The sequence below is a fragment of the Musca domestica genome, unplaced genomic scaffold (assembly GCF_030504385.1).
Source record: "Musca domestica strain aabys unplaced genomic scaffold, Musca_domestica.polishedcontigs.V.1.1 62, whole genome shotgun sequence".
NCBI classification, from domain to species: Eukaryota; Metazoa; Arthropoda; class Insecta; order Diptera; family Muscidae; genus Musca; species Musca domestica.
This window is the reverse complement of record NW_026712369.1, coordinates 2,868,913-2,893,776: the sequence shown is the minus strand read 5'-3', so window position 1 is coordinate 2,893,776 and position 24,864 is coordinate 2,868,913. Positions and strand designations below refer to the sequence as shown.

The window sequence follows — 24,864 nt, the reverse complement described above, 5'->3', positions numbered from 1 at the left end:
TTTAAAAAATCCACGCCTTGATATGTCTAATGTTATTTGTGGGAAAAATAATTTTTAAAAAATCCACGCCTTGATATGTCTAATGTTATTTGTGGGAAAAATAATTTTTAAAAAATCCACGCCTTGATATGTCTAATGTTATTTGTGGGAAAAATAATTTTTAAAAAATCCACGCCTTGATATGTCTAATGTTATTTGTGGGAAAAATAATTTTTAAAAAATCCACGCCTTGATATGTCTAATGTTATTTGTGGGAAAAATAATTTTTAAAAAATCCACGCCTTGATATGTCTAATGTTATTTGTGGGAAAAATAATTTTTAAAAAATCCACGCCTTGATATGTCTAATGTTATTTGTGGGAAAAATAATTTTTAAAAAATCCACGCCTTGATATGTCTAATGTTATTTGTGGGAAAAATAATTTTTAAAAAATCCACGCCTTGATATGTCTAATGTTATTTGTGGGAAAAATAATTTTTAAAAAATCCACGCCTTGATATGTCTAATGTTATTTGTGGGAAAAATAATTTTTAAAAAATCCACGCCTTGATATGTCTAATGTTATTTGTGGGAAAAATAATTTTTAAAAAATCCACGCCTTGATATGTCTAATGTTATTTGTGGGAAAAATAATTTTTAAAAAATCCACGCCTTGATATGTCTAATGTTATTTGTGGGAAAAATAATTTTTAAAAATTCCACGCCTTGATATGTCTAATGTTATTTGTGGGAAAAATAATTTTTAAAAAATCCACGCCTTGATATGTCTAATGTTATTTGTGGGAAAAATAATTTTTAAAAAATCCACGCCTTGATATGTCTAATGTTATTTGTGGGAAAAATAATTTTTAAAAAATCCACGCCTTGATATGTCTAATGTTATTTGTGGGAAAAATAATTTTTAAAAAATCCACGCCTTGATATGTCTAATGTTATTTGTGGGAAAAATAATTTTTAAAAAATCCACGCCTTGATATGTCTAATGTTATTTGTGGGAAAAATAATTTTTAAAAAATCCACGCCTTGATATGTCTAATGTTATTTGTGGGAAAAATAATTTTTAAAAAATCCACGCCTTGATATGTCTAATGTTATTTGTGGGAAAAATAATTTTTAAAAAATCCACGCCTTGATATGTCTAATGTTATTTGTGGGAAAAATAATTTTTAAAAAATCCACGCCTTGATATGTCTAATGTTATTTGTGGGAAAAATAATTTTTAAAAAATCCACGCCTTGATATGTCTAATGTTATTTGTGGGAAAAATAATTTTTAAAAAATCCACGCCTTGATATGTCTAATGTTATTTGTGGGAAAAATAATTTTTAAAAAATCCACGCCTTGATATGTCTAATGTTATTTGTGGGAAAAATAATTTTTAAAAAATCCACGCCTTGATATGTCTAATGTTATTTGTGGGAAAAATAATTTTTAAAAAATCCACGCCTTGATATGTCTAATGTTATTTGTGGGAAAAATAATTTTTAAAAAATCCACGCCTTGATATGTCTAATGTTATTTGTGGGAAAAATAATTTTTAAAAAATCCACGCCTTGATATGTCTAATGTTATTTGTGTGAAAAATAATTTTTAAAAAAATCCACGCCTTGTTATTTATGGAAAAAATAATTTTTTAAAAATCCACGCCTTGTTATTTGTGAGAAAAATAATTTTTAAAAAATCCACGCCTTGTTATTTGTGAGAAAAATAATTTTTAAAAAATCCACGCCTTGTTATTTGTGAGAAAAATAATTTTTAAAAAATCCACGCCTTGATATGTCTAATGTTATTTGTGGGAAAAATAATTTTTAAAAAATCCACGCCTTGATATGTCTAATGTTATTTGTGGGAAAAATAATTTTTAAAAAATCCACGCCTTGATATGTCTAATGTTATTTGTGGGAAAAATAATTTTTAAAAAATCCACGCCTTGATATGTCTAATGTTATTTGTGTGAAAAATAATTTTTAAAAAAATCCACGCCTTGTTATTTATGGAAAAAATAATTTTTTAAAAATCCACGCCTTGTTATTTGTGAGAAAAATAATTTTTAAAAAATCCACGCCTTGTTATTTGTGGGAAAAATAATTTTTAAAAAATCCACGCCTTGATATGTCTAATGTTATTTGTGGGAAAAATAATTTTTAAAAAATCCACGCCTTGATATGTCTAATGTTATTTGTGGGAAAAATAATTTTTAAAAAATCCACGCCTTGATATGTCTAATGTTATTTGTGGGAAAAATAATTTTTAAAAAATCCACGCCTTGATATGTCTAATGTTATTTGTGGGAATAATAATTTTTAAAAAATCCACGCCTTGATATGTCTAATGTTATTTGTGGGAAAAATAATTTTTAAAAAATCCACGCCTTGATATGTCTAATGTTATTTGTGGGAAAAATAATTTTTAAAAAATCCACGCCTTGATATGTCTAATGTTATTTGTGGGAAAAATAATTTTTAAAAAATCCACGCCTTGATATGTCTAATGTTATTTGTGGGAAAAATAATTTTTAAAAAATCCACGCCTTGATATGTCTAATGTTATTTGTGGGAAAAATAATTTTTAAAAAATCCACGCCTTGATATGTCTAATGTTATTTGTGGGAAAAATAATTTTTAAAAAATCCACGCCTTGATATGTCTAATGTTATTTGTGGGAAAAATAATTTTTAAAAAATCCACGCCTTGATATGTCTAATGTTATTTGTGGGAAAAATAATTTTTAAAAAATCCACGCCTTGATATGTCTAATGTTATTTGTGGGAAAAATAATTTTTAAAAAATCCACGCCTTGATATGTCTAATGTTATTTGTGGGAAAAATAATTTTTAAAAAATCCACGCCTTGATATGTCTAATGTTATTTGTGGGAAAAATAATTTTTAAAAAATCCACGCCTTGATATGTCTAATGTTATTTGTGGGAAAAATAATTTTTAAAAAATCCACGCCTTGATATGTCTAATGTTATTTGTGGGAAAAATAATTTTTAAAAAATCCACGCCTTGATATGTCTAATGTTATTTGTGGGAAAAATAATTTTTAAAAAATCCACGCCTTGGTATGTCTAATGTTATTTGTGGGAAAAATAATTTTTAAAAAATCCACGCCTTGATATGTCTAATGTTATTTGTGGGAAAAATAATTTTTAAAAAATCCACGCCTTGATATGTCTAATGTTATTTGTGGGAAAAATAATTTTTAAAAAATCCACGCCTTGATATGTCTAATGTTATTTGTGGGAAAAATAATTTTTAAAAAATCCACGCCTTGATATGTCTAATGTTATTTGTGGGAAAAATAATTTTTAAAAAATCCACGCCTTGATATGTCTAATGTTATTTGTGGGAAAAATAATTTTTAAAAAATCCACGCCTTGATATGTCTAATGTTATTTGTGGGAAAAATAATTTTTAAAAAATCCACGCCTTGGTATGTCTAATGTTATTTGTGGGAAAAATAATTTTTAAAAAATCCACGCCTTGATATGTCTAATGTTATTTGTGGGAAAAATAATTTTTAAAAAATCCACGCCTTGATATGTCTAATGTTATTTGTGGGAAAAATAATTTTTGAAAAATCCACGCCTTGATATGTCTAATGTTATTTGTGGGAAAAATAATTTTTGAAAAATCCACGCCTTGATATGTATAATGTTATTTGTGGGAAAAATAATTTTTAAAAAATCCACGCCTTGATATGTCTAATGTTATTTGTGGGAAAAATAATTTTTAAAAAATCCACGCCTTGATATGTCTAATGTTATTTGTGGGAAAAATAATTTTTAAAAAATCCACGCCTTGATATGTCTAATGTTATTTGTGGGAAAAATAATTTTTAAAAAATCCACGCCTTGATATGTCTAATGTTATTTGTGGGAAAAATAATTTTTAAAAAATCCACGCCTTGATATGTCTAATGTTATTTGTGGGAAAAATAATTTTTAAAAAATCCACGCCTTGATATGTCTAATGTTATTTGTGGGAAAAATAATTTTTAAAAAATCCACGCCTTGATATGTCTAATGTTATTTGTGGGAAAAATAATTTTTAAAAATCCACGCCTTGATATGTCTAATGTTATTTGTGGGAAAAATAATTTTTAAAAAATCCACGCCTTGATATGTCTAATGTTATTTGTGGGAAAAATAATTTTTAAAAAATCCACGCCTTGATATGTCTAATGTTATTTGTGGGAAAAATAATTTTTAAAAAATCCACGCCTTGATATGTCTAATGTTATTTGTGGGAAAAATAATTTTTAAAAAATCCACGCCTTGATATGTCTAATGTTATTTGTGGGAAAAATAATTTTTAAAAAATCCACGCCTTGATATGTCTAATGTTATTTGTGGGAAAAATAATTTTTAAAAAATCCACGCCTTGATATGTCTAATGTTATTTGTGGGAAAAATAATTTTTAAAAAATCCACGCCTTGATATGTCTAATGTTATTTGTGGGAAAAATAATTTTTAAAAAATCCACGCCTTGATATGTCTAATGTTATTTGTGGGAAAAATAATTTTTAAAAAATCCACGCCTTGATATGTCTAATGTTATTTGTGGGAAAAATAATTTTTAAAAAATCCACGCCTTGATATGTCTAATGTTATTTGTGGGAAAAATAATTTTTAAAAAATCCACGCCTTGATATGTCTAATGTTATTTGTGGGAAAAATAATTTTTAAAAAATCCACGCCTTGATATGTCTAATGTTATTTGTGGGAAAAATAATTTTTAAAAAATCCACGCCTTGATATGTCTAATGTTATTTGTGGGAAAAATAATTTTTAAAAAATCCACGCCTTGATATGTCTAATGTTATTTGTGGGAAAAATAATTTTTAAAAAATCCACGCCTTGATATGTCTAATGTTATTTGTGGGAAAAATAATTTTTAAAAAATCCACGCCTTGATATGTCTAATGTTATTTGTGGGAAAAATAATTTTTAAAAAATCCACGCCTTGATATGTCTAATGTTATTTGTGGGAAAAATAATTTTTAAAAAATCCACGCCTTGATATGTCTAATGTTATTTGTGGGAAAAATAATTTTTAAAAATCCACGCCTTGATATGTCTAATGTTATTTGTGGGAAAAATAATTTTTAAAAAATCCACGCCTTGATATGTCTAATGTTATTTGTGGGAAAAATAATTTTGAAAAATCCACGCCTTGATATGTCTAATGTTATTTGTGGGAAAAATAATTTTTGAAAAATCCACGCCTTGATATGTCTAATGTTATTTGTGGGAAAAATAATTTTTAAAAAATCCACGCCTTGATATGTCTAATGTTATTTGTGGGAAAAATAATTTTTAAAAAATCCACGCCTTGATATGTCTAATGTTATTTGTGGGAAAAATAATTTTTAAAAAATCCACGCCTTGATATGTCTAATGTTATTTGTGGGAAAAATAATTTTTAAAAAATCCACGCCTTGATATGTCTAATGTTATTTGTGGGAAAAATAATTTTTAAAAAATCCACGCCTTGATATGTCTAATGTTATTTGTGGGAAAAATAATTTTTAAAAAATCCACGCCTTGATATGTCTAATGTTATTTGTGGGAAAAATAATTTTTAAAAAATCCACGCCTTGATATGTCTAATGTTATTTGTGGGAAAAATAATTTTTAAAAAATCCACGCCTTGATATGTCTAATGTTATTTGTGGGAAAAATAATTTTTAAAAAATCCACGCCTTGATATGTCTAATGTTATTTGTGGGAAAAATAATTTTTAAAAAATCCACGCCTTGATATGTCTAATGTTATTTGTGGGAAAAATAATTTTTAAAAAATCCACGCCTTGATATGTCTAATGTTATTTGTGGGAAAAATAATTTTTAAAAAATCCACGCCTTGATATGTCTAATGTTATTTGTGGGAAAAATAATTTTTAAAAAATCCACGCCTTGATATGTCTAATGTTATTTGTGGGAAAAATAATTTTTAAAAAATCCACGCCTTGATATGTCTAATGTTATTTGTGGGAAAAATAATTTTTAAAAAATCCACGCCTTGATATGTCTAATGTTATTTGTGGGAAAAATAATTTTTAAAAAATCCACGCCTTGATATGTCTAATGTTATTTGTGGGAAAAATAATTTTTAAAAAATCCACGCCTTGATATGTCTAATGTTATTTGTGGGAAAAATAATTTTTAAAAAATCCACGCCTTGATATGTCTAATGTTATTTGTGGGAAAAATAATTTTTAAAAATCCACGCCTTGATATGTCTAATGTTATTTGTGGGAAAAATAATTTTTAAAAAATCCACGCCTTGATATGTCTAATGTTATTTGTGGGAAAAATAATTTTTAAAAAATCCACGCCTTGATATGTCTAATGTTATTTGTGGGAAAAATAATTTTTAAAAAATCCACGCCTTGATATGTCTAATGTTATTTGTGGGAAAAATAATTTTTAAAAAATCCACGCCTTGATATGTCTAATGTTATTTGTGGGAAAAATAATTTTTAAAAAATCCACGCCTTGATATGTCTAATGTTATTTGTGGGAAAAATAATTTTTAAAAAATCCACGCCTTGATATGTCTAATGTTATTTGTGGGAAAAATAATTTTTAAAAAATCCACGCCTTGATATGTCTAATGTTATTTGTGGGAAAAATAATTTTTAAAAAATCCACGCCTTGATATGTCTAATGTTATTTGTGGGAAAAATAATTTTTAAAAAATCCACGCCTTGATATGTCTAATGTTATTTGTGGGAAAAATAATTTTTAAAAAATCCACGCCTTGATATGTCTAATGTTATTTGTGGGAAAAATAATTTTTAAAAAATCCACGCCTTGATATGTCTAATGTTATTTGTGGGAAAAATAATTTTTAAAAAATCCACGCCTTGATATGTCTAATGTTATTTGTGGGAAAAATAATTTTTAAAAAATCCACGCCTTGATATGTCTAATGTTATTTGTGGGAAAAATAATTTTTAAAAAATCCACGCCTTGATATATCTAATGTTATTTGTGGGAAAAATAATTTTTAAAAAATCCACGCCTTGATATGTCTAATGTTATTTGTGGGAAAAATAATTTTTAAAAAATCCACGCCTTGATATGTCTAATGTTATTTGTGGGAAAAATAATTTTTAAAAAATCCACGCCTTGATATGTCTAATGTTATTTGTGGGAAAAATAATTTTTAAAAAATCCACGCCTTGATATGTCTAATGTTATTTGTGGGAAAAATAATTTTTAAAAAATCCACGCCTTGATATGTCTAATGTTATTTGTGGGAAAAATAATTTTTAAAAAATCCACGCCTTGATATGTCTAATGTTATTTGTGGGAAAAATAATTTTTAAAAAATCCACGCCTTGATATGTCTAATGTTATTTGTGGGAAAAATAATTTTTAAAAAATCCACGCCTTGATATGTCTAATGTTATTTGTGGGAAAAATAATTTTTAAAAAATCCACGCCTTGATATGTCTAATGTTATTTGTGGGAAAAATAATTTTTAAAAAATCCACGCCTTGATATGTCTAATGTTATTTGTGGGAAAAATAATTTTTAAAAAATCCACGCCTTGATATGTCTAATGTTATTTGTGTGAAAAATAATTTTTAAAAAATCCAAGCCTTGATATGTCTAATGTTATTTGTGGGAAAAATAATTTTTAAAAAATCCAAGCCTTGATATGTCTAATGTTATTTGTGGGAAAAATAATTTTTAAAAAATCCACGCCTTGATATGTCTAATGTTATTTGTGGGAAAAATAATTTTTAAAAAATCCACGCCTTGATATGTCTAATGTTATTTGTGGGAAAAATAATTTTTAAAAAATCCACGCCTTGATATGTCTAATGTTATTTGTGGGAAAAATAATTTTTAAAAAATCCACGCCTTGATATGTCTAATGTTATTTGTGTGAAAAATAATTTTTAAAAAAATCCACGCCTTGTTATTTATGGAAAAAATAATTTTTTAAAATCCACGCCTTGTTATTTGTGAGAAAAATAATTTTTAAAAAATCCACGCCTTGTTATTTGTGAGAAAAATAATTTTTAAAAAATCCACGCCTTGTTATTTGTGAGAAAAATAATTTTTAAAAAATCCACGCGTTGTTATTTGTGGGAAAAATAATTTTAAAAAAATCCACGCATTGTTATTTGTGGGTAAAATAATTTTTAAAAAATCCACGCCTTGTTATTTGTGAGAAAAATAATTTTTAAAAAATCCATGCCTTGTTATTTGTGGGAAAAAATAATTTTTAAAATATCCACCCCTTGTTATTTGTGGGAAAAATAATTTTTAAAAAATCCACGCGTTGTTATTTGTGGGAAAAATAATTTTAAAAAAATCCACGCATTGTTATTTGTGGGTAAAATAATTTTTAAAAAACCCACGCCTTGTTATTTGTGAGAAAAATAATTTTTAAAAAATCAACGCCTTGTTTTTTGTGGGAAATATAATTTTTAAAAAAATCCACGCCTTGTAATATCTGAGAAAAATAATTTTAGTTTTATTAAAAAAATATTTGCTTTTTTTTAATTTTTCTCCGGCTTGTGTATACAATTCCCCGTGCTTTCCATGTAAATAAATCCGGGATTACATATGCAGCGATGCCGGCTATAACACATGCCATTTTCACAGGGTCTGTAATATAAAAAAGCATGGATCAACTAAATACCATATCATCCCCATATCACCCCCTACTTACTGATAACACACAGCATGGCAGACGCCATCCTTTGGCGTATATCCCGGTTTACATTCACATCGCCCGTAAGCATTGCACTCCCCACCGGGACCACACTCGGGATCACATACCGCCTTGCAACCAGCATCTGTTAGAATATAGCCATTCACACAGCCACACACCTCAGGGGCGGTACAATTTAACAGCGGATTAGTGCCACAACCTTTGCTGCAAATGGGCCGACAGAAACGTCGAGTCTCATCCAGCTTATAACCGGGATCACATTTACAGCTCCCATCCAAATAGCATCGGCCATTTAGACAGCCCAGCGGACAACTGAAGACACAGTCGCCATTGTCGTTGCGTACAAAGCCATCGTAGCATTCACAAAGTTCGGGTCCCACACATTGGCCATTGCGGCAATTTTCACACACCGGTGTACACAGATCACGTTGCCAGTTCCGGACCAGGGTATAGCCCTCACAGCACAGGCTGATGGTGCTAAAACGGCCTTTCTTTTCGATGATTTTTATGTAGCTATATTTGTCGATCTGGTCATGCCTGAAATTACAGAGTTCATGAGAAAATCGCAACTCAAGTCCCCTCTATGGGTCTTGACCTAGCTATTACATCATCTTACTTACGGTATTGTAACGGTATACATATGCGTCTGATTTCCCCCCTCCGAGCTGCATTCCTCATTCTCACCACGCCTTGGAATATTGCCAATAAGGGAATTATGCGCACCATATCTTCCAGCCGCCAGACCTGGTTCCATCGACTGGTATTGATTTCTCGCATTCGGTACATAGCTCTGTGGACTGGCATATGTGGAACGTTTTTGATCGTAAACTCTTGCCTCGGCTGATTGAAAAATATAACTCAGGTGCTGGGCGAACAGAGCCACCAGCAGAGCTCCAGCAATAAAATTAATCAATTTAAACATTTCTATAACTAATTTCTATTAAGTTTCCGATTCAACTAAAATTAATATTTGATTTTAAACTTCAGAATTTCAGAATTTCACTTGCGGAAAATTTTCTCTGTTGTAATTTAAAACCTTCATTGATTGGACTTCCGATTTGTCTGGTATACACTATTTTATTCTCACTCAGGCAGCAACTGATAACAAGCTTTGTTTTGATACAATACCGAGAGATTTGTTTGGTGAGAGCCAATACGGAGCTTATGATTTTGACATTAACATTGAATTGTCAAAACTGAAGGTATGTCCGGTATTCGATTGTGCGGGAAATAAATAAACAAGCTTATCGGTTGACCATGTTACAGGGTGAATCAAAAATTATTCAAAATAGAGGATGCTAGGTAAGCTAGGCAGCCTAGCTCCCTATAAGCTGATGCTAGGCAGCCTAGCTTCCTATGAGCTGATGCTAGGCAGCCTAGCTTCCTATGAGCTGATGCTAGGCAGCCTAGCTTCCTATGAGCTGATGCTAGGCAGCCTAGCTTCCTATGAGCTGATGCTAGGCAGCCTAGCTCCATATTAGCTGAAGCTGGGCAGCCTAGCTCCCTTTGAGCTGAAGCTAGGCAGCCTAGCTCCCTTTGAGCTGAAGCTAGGCAGCCTAGCTCCCTATGAACTGAAGCTAGGCAGCCTAGCTCCATATGAGCTGAAGCTAGGAAGCCTAGATCTATAGGAGCTGAAGCTAGGCAGCCTAGCTCTAGATGAGCTAAAGCTAGGATGCCTAGCTCTAGATGAGCTGAAGCTAGGAAGTCTATCTCTATAGGAGCTGAAGATAGGCAGCCTAGCTCTGTAGGAGCTGAAGCTAGGCAGCCTAGCTCTATAGGAGCTGAAGCTAGGAAGTCTAGCTCTAGATGAACTGAAGCAAGGAAGCCTAGCTCTGTAGGAGCTGAAGCTAGGCAGCCTAGCTCTATAGGAGCTGAAGCTAGGAAGTCTAGCTCTAGATGAGCTGAAGCAAGGAAGCCTAGCTCTAGATGAGCTGAAGCTAGGAAGCCTAGCTCTATATTAGCTGAAGCTAGGAAGCCTAGCTCTAGGTGAGCTGAAACTAGGAAGCCTAGCTCTATAGGACCTGAAGCTAGCAACCTAGCTCTAGTTGAGCTGAATATTGGCAGCCTAGCTCTATAGGAGCTGAAGCTAGGCAGCCTAGCTCCCTATGAGCTGAAGCTAGGCAGCCTAGCTCCCTATGAGCTGAAGCTAGTCAGCCTAGCTCCCTATGAGTTGAAGGTAGGCAGCCTAGCTCCATTTGAGCTAAAGCTAGGCAGCCTAGCTCTTGATGAGCTGAAGCTAGACAGCCTAGCTCTTGATGAACTGAAGCTAGACAGCCTATCTCTTGATGAGCCGAAGCTAGACAGCCTAGCTCCATTTGAGCTAAAGCTAGGCAGTCTAGCTCTTGATGAGCTGAAGCTATACAGCCTAGCTCTTGATGAGCTTAAGCTAGACAGCCTAGCTCTTGATGAGCTGAAGCTAGACAGCCTAGCTCTTGATGAACTGAAGCTAGATAGCCTAGCTCCATATGAGCTGAAGCTAGATAGCCTAGCTCCATATGAGCTGAAGCTAGGCAGTCTAGCTCTTGATGAGCTGAAACTAGGAAGCCTAGCTCTATAGGACCTGAAGCTAGCAACCTAGCTCTAGTTGAGCTGAATATTGGCAGCCTAGCTCTATAGGATCTGAAGCTAGGCAGCCTAGCTCCCTATGAGCTGAAGCTAGGCAGCCTAGCTCCCTATGAGCTGAAGCTAGTCAGCCTAGCTCCCTATGAGTTGAAGGTAGGCAGCCTAGCTCCATTTGAGCTAAAGCTAGGCAGCCTAGCTCTTGATGAGCTGAAGCTAGACAGCCTAGCTCTTGATGAACTGAAGCTAGACAGCCTAGCTCTTGATGAGCTGAAGCTAGGCAGCCTAGCTCCCTATGAGCTGAAGCTAGGCAGCCTAGCTCCCTATGAGCTGAAGCTAGGCAGCCTAGCTCCCTATGAGCGGAAGCTAGGCAGCCTAGCTCCCTATGAGCTGAAGCTAAGCAGTCTAGCTCTTGATGAGCTGAAACTAGGAAGCCTAGCTCTATAGGACCTGAAGCTAGCAACCTAGCTCTAGTTGAGCTGAATATTGGCAGCCTAGCTCTATAGGATCTATCTCTTGATGAGCCGAAGCTAGACAGCCTAGCTCCATTTGAGCTAAAGCTAGGCAGTCTAGCTCTTGATGAGCTGAAGCTATACAGCCTAGCTCTTGATGAGCTTAAGCTAGACAGCCTAGCTCTTGATGAGCTGAAGCTAGACAGCCTAGCTCTTGATGAGCTGAAGCTAGGCAGCCTAGCTCCCTATGAGCTGAAGCTAGGCAGCCTAGCTCCCTATGAGCGGAAGCTAGGCAGCCTAGCTCCCTATGAGCTGAAGCTAGGCAGTCTAGCTCTTGATGAGCTGAAACTAGGAAGCCTAGCTCTATAGGACCTGAAGCTAGCAACCTAGCTCTACTTGAGCTGAATATTGGCAGCCTAGCTCTATAGGATCTGAAGCTAGGCAGCCTAGCTCCCTATGAGCTGAAGCTAGGCAGCCTAGCTCCCTATGAGCTAAAGCTAGGCAGCCTAGCTCTTGATGAGCTGAAGCTAGACAGCCTAGCTCTTGATGAACTGAAGCTAGACAGCCTATCTCTTGATGAGCCGAAGCTAGACAGCCTAGCTCCATTTGAGCTAAAGCTAGGCAGTCTAGCTCTTGATGAGCTGAAGCTATACAGCCTAGCTCTTGATGAGCTTAAGCTAGACAGCCTAGCTCTTGATGAGCTGAAGCTAGGCAGCCTAGCTCCCTATGAGCTGAAGCTAGGCAGCCTAGCTCCCTATGAACGGAAGCTAGGCAGCCTAGCTCCCTATGAGCTGAAGCTAGTCAGCCTAGCTCCCTATGAGTTGAAGCTAGGCAGCCAAGCTCCCTATGAGCTGAAGCTAGGCAGCCTAGCTCCCTATGGGCTGAATCTAGACAACCTAGCTCCCTATGAACTGAAGCTAGGCAGCCTAGCTCTCTATGAGCTGAAGCTAGGCAGCCTAGCTCCCTATGAACTGAAGCTAGGCAGCTTAGCTCCCTATGAGCTGAAGCTAGGCAGCCTAGCTCTACACGAACTAAAGCTAAGCAGCCTAGCTCTACACGAACAACATATGAACTGAAGCAAGGCTGCGTAGCAACATATGAGCAGAAGATAGGCAGCCTAGCTCCATATGAGTTGAAGCTATTCAGCCTAGCTCTACACGAACTGAAGCTAGGTAGCCTAGCTCGACACGAACTGTAGCTAGGCAGCTTAGCTCTACACGAACAGAAGGTAGGCAGCCTAGTTCCCTATGAACTAAAGCTAGGCAGCCTAGCTCCCTATGAGCTGAGGCTAGGCAGTATAGCTCCCTATGAGCTGAGGCTAGGCAGCCTAGCTCGCTATGAGCTGAGGCTAGGCAGCTCCCTATGAGCTGATGATAGGCAACTCCCTAGCTCTTCATGAGCTAAAGCTAGGCAGCCTAGCTCTATACGAGCTGAAGCTAGGCAGCCTAGCTCCCTATGATTTGAAGCTAGGCAGTCTAGCTCCCTATAAGCTGATGCTAGGCAGCCTAGCTCCCTATGAGTTGAAGCTAGGCAGCCTAGCTTCCTATGAACTAAAGCTAGGCAACCTAGCTCCCTATGAGCTGAAGCTAGACAGCCTAGCTCTTCATGAGCTGAAGCTGGAGAGCCAAGCTCTTCTTGAGCTAAAGCTAGACAGCCTAGCTCTTCATGAGCTGAAGTTGGCAGCCTAGCTCTTAATGAGCTGAAGTTGGCAGCCTAGCTCTTGATGAGCTGAAGTTAGACAACCTAGCTCTAGATGAGCTGAAGCTATAGTGCTAAAGCTGGGTATCCAAGCTCTCTCTATCTCTCCCTCTTTTTCTCTTTAGACGAGCTGAAGGCAGAAGGTCTAATTCCTTCTCTCTCTCTCTAGCAAGTTAATAGCAGCAAGTCTATTTCTCTATTTCTCTTAAGTAATCCATTCAATGTTTTAATATTTAGTCTATCTCTAGGTGAGTCGAAGAGGTTTCCATCTCTAGAAGAGCTGAAGAGAATAGTCTTTAAAATTTTTATTAATTAATTTATTTATAAATTTCCTTCACAATCTAAAATATTTTTTAATTATTATTTTTGTATATTCCACCTGCCCAACCGGCCTATCTCTCTATAATTCATATTCCACCAGGGGATCTGTAAATGAGAATATTATTCAGCATTTTTTGCAAGGATTCAAAATCCTATGGCGGCTCACCTTCATATTGGCAATATTTCCTATAGACGACAAATACCAGGGCAGCCAGACAGCAAACCCCCATAAACGATGACAATAGAAGCCACAGGAGATTTCCGGAATTTTCATTTGGATCTGCGGTAATTTTCATTTCATTGGAGGCGTTGGTTGTGGGCATGGATGTTGTGGTCTGAGGCTTTGGTATCTTACAAATGTAAATTTGTGGATCATCTTCAGAATAGTCTTCGATTTCCATGGCACACAGTAGCTGGAGCTTTTCATTGTCACAGTGACATTGGGTGACATTGCGGCAGGGCTTATCGTGCGAATCCAAACAGATGTGTACACACTTGGGCTGGGTGGAGATTGAGCCAAATTCATCATATTCCTGCCAGCACAGGCATTGATCCAAGCAGCTTTGCGGGGGAAAGGTTGGTTTGGGCGTCACTCTAGTAATATTTTGCGGTTGGGGACTTATGGCCAGGGTGGTGGTGGTGATGGCGGTGGAACTGGGGTTGGAGGTTTCTGTTGTCGTTACCAGCTCCGTACCGATACTTGCCGCTACAGTGCTGGTTGTAGACTTTTGACAATAGCTGTGATTGTAGGCCCCCTGTCGCATTTCCGTCGGCTCATAGTTGTCATGACAGAGGCAAATATTCGGTTCCACACATAGGCCATTGTGACATGCCGGCTCACACAGGGGCTCACAAATGTGTACACTCCCCGCCTGCAGCCTATATCCCTCGCTGCACTGACAAATCTCCGGCTCAACACAGGTACCATTTTGACATGGCAGCGAACAGGTGGGTTCGCATGTATTGAATGGTCCCATAAGATATCCTGGATTGCAGATACATACCCCCGGTCGGTAGCAGAGGCCATTTAAACAACCTCCTACACAAATGGGTTTACACTGTTCCACCTCATCCATTTCATAGCCTTCCAGGCACTCACATCGATTGGGCTGGACACATTTACCAAATGTCGAACAGTTGCCCCGGCACTGGGGCTCACAGAAGAGATTATAGCTCGAAGTCAATTTCAGTTGATAGCCATTGGAACATTCACATTTATTGGGCTGCGAGCAGTGGGCATATTCCGGACACTCATTTTCACATATGGGTTCGCAATGGTCATCCACCATGCGATAGCCTTTCAGGCAGGTACACTCATTGGGTCCGCTGCATTTTCCATTTTCAGGACATGCGGGATCACACACGGGATCACATGTTCCATTGCTGGACATTGCATATCCTTGATCACATTCACATTTATTGGGTTCTGCGCAAAAACCATTTTCTGGACACTCGTTCTCACACTTGGCAACACATACCAGGACCTCATCCGCTTTACCTATTTCATAGCCCTCCACACACTCACATTGATTGGGCTTCCGGCAATAGCCATTCTCCATGCAGGGAGTCTCACAAATCGGCTCACATATTCCATTCTTCATCAGATAACCCTCTTCGCAGCTACATTCATTTGGTTTAGAGCACAACGAATTGGCTGGACATTCAGGAGAACATGTGGCTTGGCAAACAAATGTGCCATTGTGCGACACACTCTCCACTTTCGCATAACCCTTAGAACAGGCACATTGATTTGGTTTCACACAATCAGCATTTTCAGGACAAGGTGACTCACATATTGGTACACATTTTTCGGCTTCGGAAACATCATAGCCTTGATTACAGCTACATACACCAGGTGCTGTGCACTGGGAATTTTCAGGGCAACCCCTGGGACATATAGGTTGACATTTTATTGTTGTTGGATGAGAAAACAAGCTGAAATAGCCACTGGAGCATTGGCAGACATTGGGTCGTATACACTGGGCATTTGAGGGACATTGTGGACTACACTCGGGCACACATTGTGAGGAGCTGAGCTTTTTGTAGCCGGGGCAACAATTATATACGGTCTCATAATCGGTATAGTACTAGAAGGGAGAGATGTGGAAGAGAGATTATTATTAGAATATGAAAGAGAGGGAGAGAGAGAAAATGTTTTAAAAAAATCCACGATTATAGAAAAAATATTCTTTAAAAAATCCACGATTATAGGAAAAATATTCTTTAAAAAATCCACGATTATAGGAAAAATATTCATTAAAAAATCCACGATTATAGGAAAAATATTTTTTAGAAAATCCACGATTATAGGAAAAATATTCTTTAAAAAATCCACGATTATGGGAAAAAATATTCTTTAAAAAATCCACGATTATAGGAAAAATATTCTTTAAGAAATCCACGATTATAGGAAAAATATTCTTTAAAAAATTAACGATTATAGGAAAAATATTCTTTAAAAAATCCACGATTATAGGAAAAATATTCTTTGAAAAATCCACGATTATAGGAAAAATAATTTTTAAAAATTCCACGATTATAGGAAAAATATTCTTTAAAAAATCCACAAATACAGGAAAAATATTCTCTAAAAAATCCACGATTATAGGAAAAATATTCTTTAAAAAATCCACGATTCTAGGGAAAATATTCTTTAAAAAATCCACAATTATAGGGAATATAATTTTTAAAATATTCACGATTATAGGAAAAATATTCTTTAAAAAATCCACGATTATAAGAAAAAAATACTCTTTAAAAAATCCACGTTTATAGGAAAAATATTCTTTAAAAAATCCACGATTATAGGAAAAATATTCTTTAAAGAATCCACGATTATAGGAAAGATAATTTTTAAAAAGTCCACGATTATAGGAAAAATATTCTTTAAAAAATCCACGATTATAGGAAAAATATTCTTTAAAAAATCCACGATTATAGGAAAAATATTCTTGAAAAAATCTACGATTATAGGAAAAATATTCCTTAAAAAAATTCACGATTATAGGAAAAATATTCTTTAAAAAATCCACGATTATAGGAAAAATATTCTTTAAAAAAATCCACGATTGGAGGAAAATATTCCTGAAAAAATCCACAATTATTGGAAAAATATTTTTAAAAAATCCAAAAAAACATTCTTTAAAAAATCCACTATTATAGGAAAAATATTCTTTAAAAAATCCAAAATATTCTTTAAAAAATTCACCATTATAGGAAAAATTTTCTTTAAAAATCTCCGATTATGGAAAAAGTGTTCTTCGAAAAATCCACGGCTGTAGGAAAAATTTAAAAAATCCACGATTATAGGAAAAACATTTTTTAAAAAATTCACGATTATAGGAAAAATATTCTTCAAAAAATTCACGATTATAGGAAAAATATTCTTTAAAAAATTCACGATTATAGGAAAAATATTCTTTACAAAAATCCACGATTATAGGAAAAAATATTCTTTAAAAAATTCACGATTAGAGGAGATATATTCTGTAAAAAATCCACGACTAGAGGAGAAATATTTTTAAAAATTCAACGACTAGGGAGAAATATTAAAAAAAAACACGATAAATTTTTTTTTGAAAAATCCACGATTATAGCTCAGTTGATCCTTAAGTACCTGTGTGTACATGTGACCATAATAATAGGCGAGACGCGTTTTGGTCACAGCCTTGCGTTTGATATCACAAATATGACTGTCAAAATTTGTTCTTCGAATTGCCACTATTTGATGTGGCAATAACCACGTTACAGTTACTAATATTAACACTAAATTTATTTTCATGATAATTTAAGCGGCCGACTCTATTATTGAAGCTTTTCCAAACAACAGAGCATTGGAATATTTTTCGCACCAAGCAACAACAAAAAAAGTGCAGTTCCTAGTTTTTTTCCTTTAATCAGAAAATTGTGAGATAAAACAAATTAGGATTATTAACTTAGAAAAACGGGCCAGCTCTTATATTTGCAAATGAATTTGAATTCCGGATTTCTTGTGAATTTATGAAGGCAAGTGCGATAAAGAAATGCCAAGGAAAATGTTTGAAATCAGAATACGTGATGTAATAAATACAGGGTGAGATAAAAAAACTGCAACCAACTCCAGACTGCTGTCATTTCTAAGTCACGCGTCCGACTCGTGGATTTTTTAAAGAATATTTTTGCTATAATCATGGATTTTTTAAAGAATATTTTTTCTATAATCGTGGTTTTTTTTAAGGATATTTTTCTTCTTATCGTGGATTTCTTAAAGAGTATTTTTTCCTATAATCGTTGATTTTTTAAAGAATATTTTACCAAAAAAGCGTGGATTTTTTAAAGAATATTTTTCCTATAATCGTGGATCTTTTAAAAAATATTTTTCCTATAATCGTGAATTTTTAAAGAATATTTTTCCTATATTCGTGGATTTTTTAAAGAATATTTTTCCTATAATCGTGGTTTTTTAAAAAAAAATATTTTTCCTGTATTCGTAGATTTTTTAAAGAATATTTTTCCTATAATCGTGGATAATCGTGGATTCTATTTTTCCTATAATCGTGAATTTTTAAAGACAATTTTTCCTATGTTCGTGGATTTTTTAAAGAATATTTTCCTATAATCGTGGTTTTTTTAAAAAAAAAATATTTTTCCTATATTCGTGGATTTTTTAGAGAATATTTTTCCTATAATCGTGGATTTTTTTAATAAATATTTTTCCTATATTCGTGGATTTTTTAAAGAATATTTTTCCTATAATAGTGGATTTTTTTAATAAATATTTTTCCTATAATCGTGGATTTTTTATAGAATATTTTTCCTATAATCGTGGATTTTTTAAAGAATATTTTTCCTATAATCGTGGATTTTTTAAAGAATATTTTTCCTATAATTGTGAAAGTTTTTCCTATAATCGTGGATTTTTTAAAAAATATTTTTCCTATAATCGTGAATGTTTTTCCTATAATAGTGAATTTTTTTAGAGAATATTTTTCCTATAATTGTGAAAGTTTTTCCTATAATCGTGGATTTTTTAAAAAATATTTTTCCTATAATCGTGAATTTTTTAGACAATATTTTTCCTATAATCGTGGATTTTTTAGGCAATATTTTTCCTATAATCGTGAATCTTTTTCCTATAATCGTGGATTTTTTAAACTATATTTTTCCTATAATCGTGAATGTTTTTCCTATAATCGTGGATTTTTTAAAGAATATTTTTCCTATAATCGTTGATTTTTTAAAGAATATTTTTCCTATTATCGTGGATTTTTTAAAGAATATGTTTCCTATAATCGTGAATGTTTTTCCTATAATCGTGGATTTTTTAAAGAATATGTTTCCTATAATCGTGAATGTTTTTCCTATAATCGTGGATTTTTTTAAGAATATTTTTCCTATAATCGTGGATTTTTTAAAGAATATTTTTCCTATAATCGTGGATTTTTTAAAGAATATGTTTCCTATAATCGTGAATGTTTTTCCTATAATCGTGGATTTTTTAAAGAATATGTTTCCTATAATCGTGAATGTTTTTCCTATAATCGTGGATTTTTTAAAGATTATTTTTCCTGTAATAGTGGATTTTTTAAAGAATTTTTTTTCCCATAATCATGGATTTTTTAAAGAATATTTTTCCTATAATCGCGGATTTTTTAAAGAATATTTCTCCTATAATCGCGGATTTTTTAAAGAATATTTTTCCTATAATCGTGGATTTTTTAAAGAATATTTTTCCTATAATCGTGGATTTTTTAAAGAATATTTTTCCTATAATCGTGGATTTTTTAAAGAATATTTTTCCTATAATCGTGGATTTTTTAAAGAATATTTTTCCTATAATCGTGGATTTTTTAAAGAATATTTTTCCTATAATCGTGGATTTTTTAAAGAATATTTTTCCTATAATCGTGGATTTTTTAAAGAATATTTTTCCTATAATCGTGGATTTTTTAAAGAATATTTTTCCTATAATCGTGGATTTTTTAAAGAATATTTTTCCTATAATCGTGGATTTTTTAAAGAATATTTTTCCTATAATCGTGGATTTTTTAAAGAATATTTTTCCTATAATCGTGGAGTTTTTCAAAGAATATTTTTCCTATAATCGTGGATTTTTTAAAGAATATTTTTCCTATAATCGTGGAGTTTTTCAAAGAATATTTTTCCTATAATCGTGGATTTTTTAAAGAATATTTTTCCTATAATCGTGGAGTTTTTCAAAGAATATTTTTCCTATAATCGTGGATTTTTTAAAGAATATTTTTCCTATAATCGTGAATTTTTTAAAGAATATTTTTCCTATAATCGTTGATTTTTTAAAGAATATTTCTCCTATAATCGTGGATTTTTAAAGAATATTTTTTCTATAATCGTGGATTTTTTAAAGAATATTTTTCGTATAATCGTGGAGTTTTTTAAAGAATATTTTTTCTATAATCGTGGATTTTTTAAAGAATATTTTTCCTATAATCGTGGAGTTTTTCAAAGAATATTTTTCCTATAATCGGGGTTTTTTTAAAGAATATTTTTCCTATAATCGGGGTTTTTTTAAAGAATATTTTTCCTATAATCGTGGATTTTTTAAAGAATATTTTTCCTATAATCGTGGATTTTTTAAAGAATATTTTTCCTATAATCGTGGATTTTTTAAAGAATATTTCTCCTATAATCGTGAATTTTTTAAAGAATATTTTTCCTGTGATCGTGGATTTTTTAAGGAATATTTTTCCCATAATCGTGAATTTTTTAAAAATGTCTTTCCTATAATCGTGGATTTTTTAAAGATTATTTTTCCTATAATCGTGGATTTTTTAAAGAATATTTTTCCTCTAATCGTGGATTTTTTAAAGAATATTTTTCCTATAATCGTGAATTTTTTAAAGAATATTTTTGCTCTAATCGTGGATTTTTTAAAGAATATTTTTCCTATATTCGTGGATTTTTCAAAGAATATTTTTCCTATAATCGTGGATTTTTCAAAGAATATTTTTCCTATATTCGTGGATTTTTCAAAGAATATTTTTCCTATAATCGTGGATTTTTTAAAGAATATTTTTCCTATAATCGTGGATTTTTTAAAAAATGTTTTTCCTATATTCGTGGATTTTTTAAAGAATATTTTTCCTATAATCGTGGATTTTTTAAAGAATATTTTTCCTATAATCGTGGATTTTTTAAAGAATATTTTTTCTATAATCGTGGATTTTTTAAAGAATATTTTTCCTATAATTGTGGATTTTTTAAAGAATATTTTTCCTATAATCGTGGATTTTTTAAAGAATATTTCTTCTATAATCGTGGATTTTTTAAAGAATATTTTTTCTATAATCGTGGATTTTTTAAAGAATATTTTTTCTATAATCGTGGATTTTTTAAAGAATATTTTTTCTATAATCGAGGATTTTTAATTTTTTTCCTATAATCGTGGTTTTTTATTTTTTTTCCCAAAGTCGTGGATTATTTTCGGGAACCCCACCGATAATCGAGTGTTTTTAATATTATACCTGGATCGGTATATAATGTTGTTATTTTATATACATTTTTCTTTACCTGAGTCGATGAATAAACATAGGGTTCATATTTATATTTCACATTTCCAAACCAGCCGCGTTTTGTGACCAAACGTTCACCGTTGTTCCATTGAATTCGAGTTCTCGTTACATATTTTCGATCAGTACAAAACTGGCCACTACTCTCACCTATCCATACACTGCATAGGAAAATTAATCCAAGGGTTTTGTAAAAAACGAACATTTTTTTTCGAATTGTGATTTTTTCAAAAAAGTCTTAAGTTTTGAATTTAGTTCACGTTCCGCCGCTTTGTTGTGAAATACTAGCCAATGGAGATGGTATACAAATTCCAGTCTATTAAAATTAAAAAGGAACAATGACAACAAAACATGAATGAAAATAACAAGAGAAAATATGAAAATATTTCCGATTTATCGCAAAAATATTTTTTTCTCCTAAACACTAGAGTGGGTCGACAATTGGTGATACTTTTTAAATAAAATGTATTTTGGACTTGATGGCTAAGCAATGGAGAGAGGAGAGCGGTCTCTGGTAACAATAACGAAAGCTCTTTCGTCCCTTGCAACATCTCCCGTCTCACATCTTCCCATGAGTCATAATGGGTTCTTAGACATTTTGGAGATTCAAAGTGGTTGATGTGCCTATCTTCCCCCTTCCTTTTGTTCTTCATTTTTTCTTTTTTTAGCGGACATACAAACGTCATGGTGACGATCAGTTACATTGTCATGACGGAAGATATCACTTTCATTTCATTTCTCTCAAAATAGATTCATTGTTTTGTTTTTTGTGCCAGAATGGAGAACATTCATTTACATTCATATCCGGTGGCTACAGTGGGAGCAGTGACGTTGTTTACAACTGTTTTAAATGTTTATTTAGAGCATACTTTTAGGGTCAATCTACTATTTTTTAAATTACCGAATAATAACCACCTGTTTTTAATCCGCAATCCTCACAATCCCTAAAACTATAAATCAAAGTATGCATTGCTAAATAGCCTAAACAAACTTGGATTTTTTAAGAATTATTTTCACGTCCTTTGAAAATAATTTTTTAAAAATCAACGTCCTTTGAAAATATTTATATATATATATATTTTTAAATCCACGTCCTTTTATTTTTTTTTTTAAATCCACGTCGTTTGAAAATATATATTTTTTTTTAAATCCACGTCATTTGAAAATATTTTTTTTTTAAAATCCACGTCATTTGAAAATATTTTTTTTAAAACCCACGTCATTTGAAAATATTTTTTTTAAATCCACGTCGTTTCAAAATATTTTTTTTTTTTTTTAAATCCACGTCATTTGAAAATATTTTTTTTAAAACCCACGTCATTTGAAAATATTTTTTTTAAAAACCCACGTCATTTGAAAATATTTTTTTAAAACTCACGTCATTTGAAAAAAATTTTGAAAAATCCACGTCCTTTGAAAATAATTTTTTAAAAATCCATGTCTTTTGAAAAATCCACGTCCTTTGAAAATAATTTTTAAAAAATTCAATTCCTTTGAAAAAATATTTTGAAAATCCACGTCATTTGAAAATAATTTTTGAAAAATCCACGTCCTTTGAAAATAATTTTTGAAACATCCACGTCCTTCGAAAATATTTTTTTATTAAATTCACGTCATTTGAAAGTAATTTTTAAAAAACCAAGTTCTCATCAGCGGAAATAATTTTTTCGAGTTTTGCCTTACTAAGGCGAAGAACATATGTTTTATGATTTATGTGTTTGATTTCTCTTTCGAGACGAGCTTAATGATCTGAAATTTGCAGTGAAAAGGAAAGCCAGATAGACACTATCACACACTCACCACTATGCGACGCGTTTCGCCGTTGGTTAAGCGGCTCATCAGGCATATTTGGTGTGGATGATGGCTTACAAGGGCCGTTCTCTGGAAAGTAGTATATATTTCGAACTTATTGCAAATTAGCATATGCGAATTATACATTAGAAACTCTCCAGGTTCGACTCAAGTTCTATTGGCAGATTTTTCACAGCAAAGTTTTTTTTTGTTTTAAATAAATAATTTTTGTTCTTTAAAATCAACTTTTAAAAAATCCACGTCCTTTAAAGTAATTTTTAAAAAAATCACTTACCGTGAAAAATAAATCCTTTGAAATATCAACGCATTTATGGATCCAAATCTTTTGTTATTTTCAAAAATTATTTTTAAAAAACGTAGATTTTTTAAAAATTATTTTATAAAGACGTGAATATTTAAAACAATTATTGTCAAAGGACGTTGATTTAAAAAAATAAATATTTTCAAAGGACGTGGATTTTTTAAGAAAAGAAACATTTTTTCAAAGGACGAGAATTTTTTAAAAAAATGATTTCAAAGGACGAATATTTTAAAAAAAAAACATTTCAAAGGACGAAGATTTTTTAAAAAATTATTTTCCAGGACGTATATTGTTTAAAAAAATATTTTCAAAGGACGTATACTTAAAAAAAATATTTCCCAAGGACGAAGTATTTTTCAATGAATTTCGGAAATGTTACATGTCAAGTACTTGTAGATGCCTGGTTTTTTTATAGAAATTATTTTTAAAAGGAATTGCAGAAGCATGGGTTTATAAAAAAATATTGTTCCAAGAATATGTGGAATCGTGGATTTTTTAGAATATTATTTTAAATAATTGTAGTTTGTCGATTGTAGAAACGTTGATTTTTTAAAAATATTTTTCCAAGGAATATTAGCAGCGTGGATTTTTTAAAATATTGGTCCAAGGGTTTGTGGAAGCGTATATTTTTTTAAAACAGTTTTTCCAAAGATCTGTCGAAGCGTGGATTTTTTAAATAGTTTTCAAAGGACTTTTTTTAAATATATTTTTCCAAGGACTTGTAGAAGCGTAGATTTTATTCAGAAACATTTTTCCAAGGACTTGTGGAAGCGTTGATTTTTTAAAAATATTTTTTTTTAAATAGTTTTCAAAGGACTTTTTAGAAGCGTAGATTCTTTAAATATATTTTTCCAAGGGCTTGTACAAGCGTGGATTTTTTTTAAATATTTTTCATATGGCTTTTAAAGGCGTTGATTTTTTAAAAATATTTTTTAAACGACTTTTTAAGGCGTTGATTTTTTAAAAATATTTTTCAAAGGGCTTTTAGAAGGATTGATTTTTTGGAAATATTTTTTAAGAACTTGTAGAAGTGTGGATTTTTGTAAAAATGTTTTTCCAAGGACATTTTGAAGCGTAAATATTTTAAAAATATTTTTCAAAAATTCACGCTTCTACAAGTCCATGGATAAATATTTTTACAAAAATCCACACTTCTACAAGTTCTTAAAAAATATTTCCAAAAAATCAATCCTTCTAAAAGGATTGTAGAAACGTGGATTTTTTAAAAATAGTTTTCCAAGGACTTGTCGATTTTTTAAAAATCTTTTTTCAAGGACATGTAGATGCGTGGATTTTTTGAAAAATATTTTTCAAAAATCTTGTTAACTCATGGTTTTTTTTTGGAAACATTTTTTCTAGAACTTGTAGAAGCGTGGATTTTTGTAAAAATATTTTTCCAAGGACTATTTGAAGCGTGGATTTTTTGGACATTTTTTTCAAGAATTTGTAGAAGCGTGGAGTTTTTGTAAAAATATTTTTCCAAGGATTTGTGGAG

At 32.1% G+C, this 24,864-nt stretch overlaps 2 protein-coding genes across 3 annotated transcripts; both read right to left on the bottom strand.

The window, feature by feature from the left end:
* Positions 1-8,427: 8,427 nt before the first annotated feature.
* On the bottom strand, positions 8,428-9,820 carry LOC101895169 (epidermal growth factor-like protein). Its single transcript, XM_005192175.4, has 3 exons — positions 9,321-9,820; positions 8,698-9,237; positions 8,428-8,633 (listed from the first exon to the last, which is right to left on the bottom strand). The coding sequence occupies exons 1-3, from the start codon at positions 9,620-9,622 to the stop codon at positions 8,525-8,527; spliced, it is 951 nt and encodes a 316-aa protein (XP_005192232.3). The 5' UTR covers positions 9,623-9,820; the 3' UTR covers positions 8,428-8,524.
* A 3,892-nt stretch (positions 9,821-13,712) lies between these two features.
* Positions 13,713-21,515, bottom strand: LOC131805860 (tenascin-X). 2 transcript variants are annotated; one of them, XM_059129566.1, is made up of 3 exons: positions 21,258-21,515; positions 13,897-15,817; positions 13,713-13,835 (listed from the first exon to the last, which is right to left on the bottom strand). In XM_059129566.1, exons 1-3 carry the CDS (start codon positions 21,459-21,461, stop codon positions 13,810-13,812), a joined length of 2,151 nt encoding a protein of 716 aa, XP_058985549.1. In that variant the 5' UTR covers positions 21,462-21,515; the 3' UTR covers positions 13,713-13,809. The 2 variants fall into 2 exon arrangements, with proteins under 2 accessions (XP_058985549.1, XP_058985550.1); XM_059129567.1 differs by lacking the exon at positions 21,258-21,515 and adding an exon at positions 17,347-17,567.
* Between the last annotated feature and the right edge of the window lie 3,349 nt (positions 21,516-24,864).

Excerpts from the sequence above, each read along its gene's own strand:
- LOC101895169 (XM_005192175.4), bottom strand. The coding sequence starts at position 9,622 with ATGTTTAAATTGATTAATTTTATTGCTGGAGCTCTGCTGGTGGCTCTG. Across the intron at positions 9,238-9,320 it reads ATGTATACCGTTACAATACC|GCATGACCAGATCGACAAAT; the intron begins GTAAGTAAGATG and ends CTGTAATTTCAG. Across the intron at positions 8,634-8,697 it reads TGCCATGCTGTGTGTTATCA|ACCCTGTGAAAATGGCATGT; the intron begins GTAAGTAGGGGG and ends TTTATATTACAG.
- LOC131805860 (XM_059129566.1), bottom strand. The coding sequence starts at position 21,461 with ATGTTCGTTTTTTACAAAACCCTTGGATTAATTTTCCTATGCAGTGTA. Across the intron at positions 15,818-21,257 it reads ATGTTTATTCATCGACTCAG|TACTATACCGATTATGAGAC; the intron begins GTAAAGAAAAAT and ends TCTCCCTTCTAG. Across the intron at positions 13,836-13,896 it reads GAAATATTGCCAATATGAAG|ATCCCCTGGTGGAATATGAA; the intron begins GTGAGCCGCCAT and ends TCTCATTTACAG.